Genomic DNA, 12,491 nt, shown 5'->3' with positions numbered 1-12,491 from the left:
TGGGGGTCCAATCCATACCCCATTACAATGCATGCGTTATCTGAAAGCCCTTCAATTTACCGTGCGCTTTGTTTATGTGCAATCCCACAAACGCACGTGAAATATGAACACCAAATCAGTGGCTCTCCTTAGAAGCCCTTTAACAATGCGCTGTGCCGTACAATCACTCTGGCGTGACAGGGTTTCACGCGTTGCCCATATAAGTACAGTACTTGTATGCGCATCTGAAATCTTTGGGATCAGTGGCGTTCCTTTGACTGACCCATTTCCTCCCCCCCCCCCCGATACAGTTTCGGAGCTTGTACGTGCAACTTCTGATTTGATATATGTAACCTATTGCAATGCGTGCAGTATCTTTGGGGATCACCCTGCATTGCTTAACAATTTTGACAGCCATCTCTGCCCAGGAATCTCGCTTAGAGATAAATACATTTCGTGGTACAAACGGATTATCATCTGGAGACAAATTATTTCGTTCTCTCAGCTCATGCCTACACATCGCATCTCACCCCTGGCCCTCTCATCCTCAAATCAATTACACCCCAATCCTAATCCACAATTCAAATCCCATCCAAATTGTGTGGAATCCCATCCAAATTGTGTGGAATCCCATCCAAATTGTGTGGAATCCCATAACGCTTCCATGCACTATAGAGGGTATAATTGGGACCGCATCTTCGAGACGCTATTCAGAAGTCGTGGGCACATTCATGATGTTGGAGACGGCGCAGAAACGACGCAATATATTTTACTGCGTAGAGTTATAGGCAGAGGCGGGGGGGGAACAAACGAAGGTCACGAGCCGGGACTTGAACGTGGAGCAATGGGGAAGTTGACAGCACGGCGCAGGAAGGGAATTCCACACCGCCGGGGGCAACAGGCAGAGGAGGAAGCCTCCACGAAAAACCCTTCCCACCTTATCCGAACCCTGCCCTGCCCCCCCAGGCACATATACCCCGTAGAGCCCCCCACCCCACATCATCCCCTCCTCACCTTGGGGTCCTTCTCGTAGTAGTACTGCTGCGTGCGGATCCACCTGCCCACCAGGTGGTCGCGCACGGCGTGCGCCAGCGCGAAGTAGTAGTCTCTGGTGGTCGACACATTGCGGTCCTTGACGAGGGTGAAGTGCAGGTGCCGGTTGAAGCTCTTCTTCAGCTCGCCGACGCTCTCCACGCCTACGATGCCCCGCACGCTGATCTGCTTGCGCTTCTCCTGGTCGGTCAGTGGCTTAGACATGGTCGCTGCTGATGATGCTGATGATGCTGCTGCTGATGATACGATAACTCTCTTACCTGTGAACCGAGAAGCAAAAACACACTCGATGAGGGGTGGGTTTAATTTAGCGGTTTCTGCAAATTATGTTGTTGTTGGAACGGAGGAGGGGGGGGGGGTAAGGTAGGATTGTGGCGAGTGTTTGCGATGATCGCCTGCGGGGGGGGGGGGCAAGGTTTTTAATGACGCAGTGGTGTGGTGGCTTGAGGAAGGCAGTGACTGACGGTGGAAGAGAGGAGCGGTTCTTGAGCTGCCGCCTGCTGCCCGAGGAAGCGTTGCAGACGCGGATCGAGAGGCGGCGCGCCAGACGTAAACCTCGCCTAGTGACCACGCCCACAGCACCCAGACCACGCCCACCACACCCAGACCACGCCCACCGCACCCAGACCACCGCACCCAGACCACGCTTACCGAACCCAGTCCACGCCCACCGCACCCAGACCACGCCCACCGCACCCAGACCACGCCCACCGAAGACAGACCACGCCCACCGCACCCAGACCACGCCCACCGCACACAGACCACGCCCACCGAACCCAGGACACGCCCACCCCCACCACAAAAGTCCCCCGTATAGCCTTGACAGACTGCAGGGGCAAGTGCTGTTAGCGACGAAGGCCGACACGGCGCAACGAGGGGGGTGGGTGGCTGGCACCACGCCCGGCCGCCTTTGTCTCCCCGGGTGGCGATGTTTAACACAGCGCACCGGGTACTTGTTTGAGGCTGAGTCGACCTAGGGGAGGCCCAGGACCGGTTCAAATATCGGCGCCGGTGTTGGCCGTGATCGGGAATCAAACCCCGGTTCGCCAGGTTCGTAGCGCAGCGCGCTAAACGCTGCACCACCGCTCCCCACACCACCAACAACCGTCACCACGGCGCCAGTGCCAGGCTACGTGCACGTTAAGGCCACGTGAAGTGTCGAACGCCCGCTTGGCAAGGAGGTGCCATGGGTTGGCTGAGATGACAGGCAGATGATGCACACGACCCGTGCCCCCTACTGCGAAACAACCAAACCACCACCTCCCTAGCCCTGGTTAGGAGCCTGTTGGGGCAAGTGCTGTTAGCGAGCATTCCATGTGAAGGCCGGCACGCCACACGAGGGGGTGGGTGGCAAACACCACGCCCGGCCGCCTTTGTCTTTCCCCCCAGTGGCGATGTTTACTACACACCGCACCAGGTACTTGTTTGAGGCCGAGTTGACCTAGGGGAGGAGGTGGACCCAGGACCGGTTCAGACAATCGTCACTGGTGTTGTTGAGCCGTGAGCGAGGGAATCGAACTGGGATCTCTGCCGGGCATCGTAGCGCGGCGTAGCGCTAACCACTGCGCCACCGCTCCTCAGCGGTTCTTAACCTTTACGGCACCCCGTTGGTTCTCAATCGGAACAAAAATGTTAGGGGCCGTCCATAAATGACGTCACGCGATTTTGGACGATTTTTGACCCCCCCCCCCTCGTTACACGGCGTCACAAAAAGTCAGACCCCCCCCCCCTTCAAATATGACGTCACAAAGCTCTGCCGCCCCTCCCCCCGAAATAAAACATGCTTCAAATCGCTTTAAACTATTGTCATTGTAGTGCTTATTTAATGTGGCGCTGCACTCTGATGTTGTAGGAAACCACATTTATGAAAAAGTATATTTAATTAAGTAGAACGTGTTTTCTATATTGATTTAAAGTTGCGCATTTTGATGTGACGTCACATTTTTCACCCCCCCCCCTCGTCACAAATGTCTGATCCCCCCCCCCCCGAGGTGCGTGACGTCATTTATGGACGGCCCCTTATAATGTTAATACACCCATAGGGTTGAATGCGGCAAAGTAGTTGTACTTACGTGCCCGTGCTTAATTTACGTTTCGATGATTTACCTTCTAAAGAAAAATCTGCCCACGTCTCGTCCACCGGACCCCCCACCTGTAGAACCACTGCTCTGCCCCCCCCATCAACACACCGTGTCCATGCAACGCCAAGCATTTGGAAGCCCCCCACCGCCCATCACGGTATCCAATGATACCGCAACCTCCCATCGACTACAGAGAGGTGGGGGTGGTGGGGGGGGTCCCTCCACGCCCCTCGCCCAGGCCACGCCTATACCGCCCAAGGCCCCGCCCCCAACGGCTCGTGTCCTCGCGTGTCCATGGAAGGTGGTGGGGGGGGGAATGTTGCTGAGCTCGCAACTCAGAATCAGACTACGGGGAGTCCTCTACTTACGAACGAGTTTGGGTTAGATCGCGTAAAAATATAAATGTGTCGTTAAACCCGCCACCACCCGACACAGCCAATTAGTAAGGGTTGTCAGGTACACCATTGGAACCTCATTTGCCAGTAAAAAATATGATAATTGGTCTTTTACCCTTCTATCTGGCAACAAAACTGACACCTTTTTTTACAAGGAGTCATGTTTACATAGACCACAATACCTGCAGTCATAATGCAAACAAAAAACATAACTCTGATAATGTGCACTGTCCTTGAAGTTGTCAGGTTAACAGAACGTGCCAATTTGTCACTAGTACAGCACACCGGTGTGTTGGAGAGCCGGGCCACAACATTTACAATCTGAGTACGACCTTTCGCCAGTAATTACAACTAGCTTCATCAGGCAACAGCCAGATTTGTGGAGAAGTCCGCCTGTTTCGTTCTTTATATAGTCCGTAAGTCCAGCTTTACGCCTGTCGATTCCCAAACACGTTCCGGCGTGTACACAAAACACGGCGAATGGCTTTATAAGTTGTATAATCTCCTGTAGATGTAGATGCCGCTGGTTCTTCACGTTCTGCATATGTAGATGCCACCACCGACATCTATTGCGCGGCGATTGAACTTACGACTCTCGGTCCGAACAGGCAACTCGACATATGGAGCAGGTTTGTTCGTATCTCTGAATGTTTGTAAGTCGAATGTTCGTAAGTAGAGGCGTCCATGTGGTAGATACCTCCTGGTTACACCAGCCCACAGGGGATTATTGTGTCCGTCCATCCGTCGTGCAGGGGTGGGGCTGGGTGGGAAGGGAGGGGCTGGGTGGGGAGGTGAGGGTGGGGAGGGGAGGGTGGGAGGGGTGGGGCTGGGTGGGGAGGGGCTGATCACCCCGTGGTGCCCTTATAAAACTAATCGTTTAACCTACTCACGCCGGCTTGTGCCCGCCCTCACAGTCGGGCATATTTGCGGAATACACCACGCCGCCGTTGACCATTGACCGAGCAACCCAACGTTCCTACTAGCTCCCTCCGCAGGAATGTGTTTTATACTGGAGGAATTCGATGAGCTATAAACGCTCTTTTTCACATATTTCCAGTAGGGGCGGGTAAGAACGTTACTAAACCACCCCCATCCTATCAGGCAAAGCCTACTGAGGTATTAACTTATTTTTCAGAAGCGACCTGGTCATCATGCCTCTGTTCTTGCCTTAAAAGCAAACAAACATGTAATAGTCAATGTTTGGGGCAATGGGCCATCTTCATAGCACATAAAATGGTACGGTACCACCAAGTAATGTGTTAATTCACGATACAATACTGCGTTGGCAGTTGTGCCCAAGCACATTCTAAAAAAATCAACTCGTTAATAACACTGTCTTAAAATGAAAATACAGTATCTAAAACAATATACTGTATATTTTAGGCAACGTTTCGGGCAATGGCTCTTGATAGCACATTAAGCGACCAGTGTAACGTTTCTTGCCAAAGCCTCCATTCGCCTTCACGTGTGTTTGCATTTACCATAACTCTTGCCTTGTAGGGACATTCTCTGCTCCTTCCTTTCAAGGTCTGTGTCCCAATATTTAAAATCTCATTAAAAGCCGCTTTCAGCCAGCATATGACCGCAAGTTCAAATGTACGACCGCTCTGCATTAAATAAAGTACCACTTCACTTCAAATTGTAATTTTAGCTTCAGCTAATGCTGATTCAGGTCAGGCTTGTTCAAAGTCAAAGGCAAAATAAGACAAAATAAGGCCAAACCGAAGCCATGTTAAGGCCGAAGCTTGTAGTATGGGCTAATTGTCACGAGTAAGGGTACATTCACAAGCATTGAATTCAGGGAAAAGGCTTAGGCATATAAAAAATAAGGCTAGAATTTGAACTGTTATGATTAGGCTTAATGTCCTTGTGGATAACGCACCAGATATGCTTGTTATGATGAAATGCGGGCCATGTTAAAATACATGCAATGATGTATTGATTCATTAAAAGGCTTTCGATATGACAATCCATCTCGTTCCGGAAGCCATAGAGCACGGCTGTAGTGGACATGGGTATTTCTCCATCCTGACCTGACTCGTAGCAGTCTGGCTACACGAATGCATTACTTTAATCGTATCACGATTATGTCTTAATTTGACGTTGAGTCCACGGATTTGAAATTGATTACACTTTACTGTAGTGACATGCTTACCCGATGAACTTGTATATCGATCATCACTTTAGGAAGTGAGTCTAACTAACCAGGTGGCTCAGCAGGAGAGTGTTTTGCAATTGGGAAGGTTGCGAGTTCAAATCCTTGGTTGGGTTTGACTCATCCCATCATGCCTCTGTGGTCTGTAAAATAGTACCACTTTATGGGAAAGTAAACAATGCTTGACCTACGGACTCACTTCTGCTATAGGAATGGGGCATTTCTATCACTGGTTCAGAACTGTAGACTGGAGATGAACATTTGTCTCGATCCTCATTTGAGCAAGAAATCACTTTGTCTTGACTTTTGTTGAGTGTGTATAAATTTGTAATGGCACCGGAAGGTGGGTCGTCTTTAAAGTGCTGGGAGGTTGGGAAAGCTTTTAGCACAGAGCAAATTAATACCGAAAATTTGCTCCACTTGCCAAGAAATGCATTTCGAATCATCCTAAGTAACGATTGGAGATATTCCATAAAACCTGCAAAGCATTACGAACAGAGACTAAACAAATTTGGACTGAGCCCAAATTCCCTCTGGGATTGATTGGTACCTTACAGAGAGATATGTAGAATTTGTATCACTGGCACAGGGCCACCAATGTAGAAGAGCACTTCAGCCGATTGTTAAGATGACACACTGCAGAACAGACTTGGGGAATATTAAACGCATACGTCGGTCACATCTCTTACTGCAATAGGCATTTGCAGTCACAGGGTTGACTGAGCATGCTAAAAGTGAAAACGCAATATTGCCAAATGAAACTGGTTAAAATACTTGAAGTGAGGGATAAATGTCATTTGCAGGCTGATTTGTAGTGATAAGCCACGGGTTATGTGAAATTAAGTTGTGAGCCGCATCTGGCCTGCAAGGCCAAAGATTCTCCACCCCCTGCAAGATAACTTTTAGCGAATTCATGTTTTATGTTGTGCAATATGTACCGCATTGAACTATCCTAGAACTAGCCAGTGATGATTCCCAGCCAAACAAAGACCATACCATGCAGTGACAAAAGCAAAAACAACGTTTTTCTTAAAGCCTATTAGGGCCAGTTCTATTTGCGAGCAGCTATTGAGGCACCGGTTCCATGTCCAGCCACCTTCGTATCCCCAGTGACAAATGTGGCAGCACATTTGCATTTCTCGAAAAACTGAGTTTGACTGTGGATCTCATTATGTTACTCTGCAGCAGTGAGGCAAAAGTGCTGCAAAACGTGCAGCCATTGCACGTTGTTCTATCTATAAAGGAGTCATATCACTCATCAGCATAACCGGCAGTGCCAGATGGCTCAAGAGGCGATTGATATGCAGTACCTTTGCCAGTGTTTAAAAGGCAGTCATATATTACATTATGCTGTCCTTGCAGATGATATCAAGTTTACAGAGACTTTCAGTGGCTATAGACAAGATGGAAGCTTGGTCAGTAAACCTTTAGGTCAGGTGACTGCTTTATTTTACAAAACCAGTGTAGTTTGCAGAGTAAGTTGTTTTTTTCTAAGTATAAGCGAATACCTGTACATATTTAATGCATGTCATGCAACCTACCTTATTGATACCGTTCCATATTTGTCAAGGAGCAGGGGACGTGAAAGCCAGATAGTTTGAACGTTCCTTCTGCTCCAGACTGCAGACTTTGCACATGCTAGGCCAGATGGTGTGATGTCTCTGAGATGAAATGCCAGGCGTCCGGAACACCAAAACGGGGCATAGCTATTTGTGGAGAATAGCTACCATGCCAGTGCATGGACGGTCCTGAAGGTCACATGTGGCGTCATGCATAGTCACGTACACCGATCGGGTGGCGCAGTGGTTTGAGTGCTCAACTTGCAGCCGGGAAGGTCACAGGCTCGCATTCTGGTCAGGGATCGAATCAACTGATCATCATTTGAGAGTGAATCAAATTTTTGGCTGGTGAGCCGCGACCTTTGTCCTATTGTGAGACTGTCTCTACCACCATTTTCTCTGAGCCGCCAATGGAGATTTGTATAGGAAGAAGGCACCATCTCCCAAATACATGGGTTAGCTAGCTTGCTGATGCATTGTGTATGTGGTCACTTTGCATATTACTCTGACTTGGGGTAGGCCCAGATTTAGTGAGCGTGCAAAATACACAATTTCGATGACAAAGGCTACCACAGCTTTCACTAGCGGATAGGCATCTACGATGACATAATAGGCAGGAGTCAGGATGGAAACTTTTATTAATATAAGTGTAGGCGTAGCTTTCTTGTACCAAAAAATAAGCTACGCCTTAACCCGTTGGAGCAATAAGTCTTGACGTGTCTTAAATCAAAAACTGTTTCTTTATTTCTTAGTTGCACAAAACGAACGAATTCCAAAGTTATATTTCGCTTTTTATACTATTAGGTTTTTTCGGTAAAGTCACGTAGTAATAAATTAATAGAAATAATAGAAATAAAATAGTAATATAAAATGTATTATATTATTATTTGATTTCTATTATTATTTCAATTTTTTTACCTACGTGACTTTACCGAAAAAACCTAAGAGTATGAATCTAGAATTTTCGCCTTTTACCTTATCACGTTATCACACGGCCAAAGACTGTCCACTCGTTCCATCTGGTTCTTCTCCTGGCTTCCCTTTTACACTGCCAGACCGAAAGTGACGTCATGTGTTCAACTCACGGAGCGTCTAACCAACGGAGGATTCTAAACAGTCCAAGTCAAGTACAGTAAAACCTTGGATTGCGAGTAACTTGGTCTGCGAATGTTTTGCAGGACGAGCTCAAATTTTAAATAAATATGAATTTGATAAACGAGCGAGGTCTTGCAATACGAGCAGTACGTGTGTTACGGGAGGGCAAACAAACACACAAGGGGTGTTTGCGCCCGCACGCGTAAGGATGCCTACATCCACGTCCGCAACGGTTAGCCCTGGGGGGCTGTGACGGCGCTGTGATCCCCCACGGCCCCACCCCTCGGGGGGGAGTTGCTATATAAGGCGGGGAGCCGGTGGGCTCGGGGCCCAGTATTACAGCTTAAACCAGTGAAGAGTAAAGACCAGCCCTGGGACTCCACTGGCTCGCTGTCCTTCTAAGAACCGACCAGCCCAGAGCCGATGCTCTTGTAAGAGCTGGTCTGGTTGCAGAACCGGCCCTAGACCTTTGGGGGCCCTAAGCAAAATTTGGTTGGAGGCCCCTTTGATGTATGATTTTTTTCACCCACTCGCGAACAATGACTCTAGGGGGCCCTCTGCTGGCCACGGGGCCCTTTGCAATTGCAAGGGTCGCTTAGTGGCTGGACCAGCTCTGTCTGGTTGGCTAAGGGTGCCAAGATCCTAGCTTGGCCAGAGCTGGATCAGCTAGCCTCCCCTAGCTCTCTAGTGGAGGACCTGGGAGCAGACTAGCGCTAGTGGTGTCTCCCTGTGTGTTACCCCTTCAAGTATTATGTCCTGCCCTTTGGTTGAATAAATAAGTGCGGTGCTTTGAGTTACCCCACTTATGGGTGGGTTTTCTCTGCGTCCTCCAGGTTTTTTTCTCCCACAAGCAAAACCACTCACGAATGGAATTTATCACATCACATGTAAGAATTCATAGTTGCAGCCAAACAACAACCTAAACGCACGTTTCTAAATGTCGAGGGAAAACCATGGAAAAATCCAAGGTGACCTTGGAGTGCCACCGAGCGCCACCGAAACCCTTCGGTGGCGCTCAGTGGCGCTCAGTGGCGGACAAGTGGCGAGCGTCCTGTCGACCCGTCATCCAACAGGGGAAAAAGCCTGACCGGCCGCCCGTGAGAGCGCCATCGAATGCGCCGTGTGTTTAATACACACACACATCGACCAGCACCCGTCAGCGGGTGTGTAGTTTGCGTAGTTTGCGCAGTTTGCGCAGTTTGCGCAGTTTGTGTAGTTTGCGCAGTTTTTCTGAAGTTCTATTCCTAAACGCACAAAGCCTCACGGTGAAGAAGGCTTCCCAGGCAAGGCTATTTAATTGCACGGAAGATGAATTACACATCCATTCATGCGCCGCTGGTCATTATCTCGCACGCCCTTTTATCCGTTCCCATTTTTTTTGCAGGTTTGATTTCTATTTTTTTCCTTCTCACAACAACCAAGGGTCACGGATGTTACTTTGCATGAGACGCCGCGCGGAGCGTGTGCAATTAGGACACTGTTATGCGCACCTAACCCAGTGGTCGTTGCCGAACGTCTTTCAGGTGCAGGTACTCGGTCCGCCGTTGTGTGTGTGTGTACATATGGGGTATGAGGAACCGAGTTCGATTCCCGCTCACACCAGTGATGATTATCTAAATCGGTCCTGGGCCTCCCCTAGGTGGATTCAGCCTCAAATGTGTGTAAACGTTGCCACTCGGGAGACAAAGGCGGCCGGGCGTGGTGCTGGCCTTCATAGGTGCTCGCGAACAGCACTTGCCCCAATGGGCGGCTTCTTAAAGCTATACGGGGGGGGGAGGCTTTGGCTTTGTCTTTGTATGGTGTATGTCATGCAGCTTTTGTGCAGCTCATTAGCTGTGTTCGGTACAACTCAGTCACGGTCGAGGTGGACAAGTAGCCCAGGGGCTCAGATGGACCGAGTCGGGGCACGGCTGAGGTCCTCGGTTTGAACCCAGGCAAGCTGCCTGTGATTCAACTGGGTTCTCGAGTGCAACGAGTGCGATCGTCTCAGCCTCGTGACCAATGACTGCGCACAGATAAACCCATCACATTTTACATTTGGTTCTGCAGTTAATTTGGCAAAATTCCAGTGCTTGAGAATTAAAATATTGGTTTAGCTGTTACATGACAAACGTAACTCTCATGGACAGAGCGGGTGGGAAAGTGCTGCCCTATACTTTGTGATCTTCTGAGATCACATCAAGGGACCTACTTCAGTAGCTCTCTGATATACACTTCCGTGGTTTTTTCTCTACCACGAAGGGTTGCACTGCTCGAGAGATCTGCATGAATACTTTGTCTCACGACATGATGCTGATGACAGCATCGGTATTAAATTGGGGGATATTATTTGTCTGTTGAGCACTAGCACTGTAATTGTTACAATATTCTCTTGTTGAATCAGTCAGTATCGGTTGATGGTGGGGTGGGGGAAACTCGGGCCACTTTTAAGTTCGCATTTGCTGCACCGCATTCTTTTGGCAAGCCCACGGGAAGAGTTTCACAGCATTTGTGTGACCCATCAACCCTAACCTCCACAGTGCTGGATTGGAAGAGTGCAGTGCCACCACTGCCCGTCTTTTTGCAATTCACGGTCCAGTGCAGGGCTTTTACCGATCTCGCGTCAAGCAGCACAGCAGCGCGGGTGGGGCTAAGAGCGCATTTAGGGGACTTGGCCTCACCAACAGCCGTGCAGGAAGGAAGGGATGATGAGCAACAGAGAAAGGGCACTTGCTCACACACCGTGTCCACTGCGCCACCACGTGGCAGGAGAAACCCACGACAGTAAGCCGACGATCCCCCAAAAATACGCGAAAAAAAACAATCGTTAACAGACACGTGATCCTTATGGCGGTACCCCGGGGTTCCAAATAATACAAACTGTCCGAGGTAATTAAATATTTTATTTCTGGGACACAATTTTTTCCAGGGGTGTACTTAACTCCGCGACTGGGGTACCAATCAATCCTAAATCAGTGCTACTCCGCGATGTCGAAACGCCAAACATTAGCATCAAAAAAATTGGTTATCGAAAAATTCAACTCTGAATAGTGCATCGTGTACAGCTCGTCGAGATGAGTCGATTGCCGCATCGTCGACCATCAACTGACATTATGCGAGATCCGGGATACTATGGAACCCTGGGGTAGCGCCATTAGGTCCATATAGTGCGGGCCGGATAAAGCACAAGTTTCAAGCGGCACATAAAAACGTGTGAAACGCCTTTGTGCGTTATGCAAAAAAAAAACATCGGCAAAGGTACCGCCGGTGTTTTTCATCTGCTGACGCACTTGCGTTGACTTGAACTCGAATTAAACCACAACACCATTTGGTGAAAAGCGGTGTTTCCGTAATTTTCAAAGTTACTTAAATTGTGACAAGAGTTGGACGGGGTTTTCCAAGAAATACTTCAGAGTAAGACTTTCCCACAATAGTTTCAAAAGGTAAACCACTGGATTTTAAATAAAATGTAACATTAAATGTTCTTGCTGCCTACAACATTGTAACGTATTTGGTGATGCATTTCTGCTCAGGACAGAAATTCAGGACATTCTGTGAAACGAAATTGGCCTGCAGAAATTAGTGAACTTGAAATATGAAAATACGGGGTTGGAGAAGCAATTTGAGTACTTACTCTTATTCTGTGGCTCATGAAAACATAGTCGTCTCCCCCAAAGGGGCTGACAGCCATGGGAACCCACTGGAGAAGAGATAAGAGCATGCGAGGGGAGAGAAAGGGGTCGAATAAGCCCCACAACAATCAGTTGCGTTTCGTGATGAAATTTACTTGAATGAGGAATACAGTACCTTCACTTTTCACAGGGCGAGACGCTAGGTGTGAGTCACTTGGAAAAATTGTGCACCTGCCAGGAAATCCTTTCTTCTCTGATGCTCTTAACATGATTAGCAATACGACTGGCTCGAAATGTGCTACGTGCATATTAAGGCAGTCACAGCACACGAGAGAATAATAGATTAATGGGATCAAGCACATTTCCCATCCGTGGCTCCTCAGTGATGTATGTATGCGTGGTGATTTTCTTATTCACACACCTTAACAAGTAACATGTGAAGCTGAATTTACCTAGAGGAGACTCAGATGCCACCAATATATCAAGGCGTACAGAAACAAAAAACATCGAAGCATTATCTGGCTAAACAGCCAATCAGTGCACATTATTAGTTGGGAGTGCAG

General features: G+C 48.6%; 1 protein-coding gene across 2 annotated transcripts in view; it reads right to left on the bottom strand.

The window, feature by feature from the left end:
• LOC144719989 (glycogen phosphorylase, muscle form-like) overlaps nt 1-7,318 on the bottom strand; it is a 55,052-nt gene extending 47,734 nt beyond the window's left edge. Inside the window, exons 1-2 of one of the 2 annotated variants that reach the window (XM_078596385.1) lie at nt 7,205-7,318; nt 994-1,292 (exon numbers count right to left, since the gene is read on the bottom strand). In XM_078596385.1, the coding sequence (XP_078452511.1) occupies nt 994-1,236 (243 nt within the window). In that variant the 5' untranslated portion in view covers nt 1,237-1,292; nt 7,205-7,318. Of the gene's footprint in view, nt 1-993; nt 1,293-1,496; nt 1,596-7,204 lie in introns of those variants that run through there. The other variant, XM_078596384.1, reaches the window with a different exon arrangement.
• Between the last annotated feature and the right edge of the window lie 5,173 nt (nt 7,319-12,491).

This window comes from Lampetra planeri, chromosome 7 (genome assembly GCF_965212315.1).
Source record: "Lampetra planeri chromosome 7, kcLamPlan1.2.h2, whole genome shotgun sequence".
Classification (NCBI taxonomy): Eukaryota; Metazoa; Chordata; class Hyperoartia; order Petromyzontiformes; family Petromyzontidae; genus Lampetra; species Lampetra planeri.
This window is presented reverse-complemented; position numbering and strand designations above follow the sequence as displayed.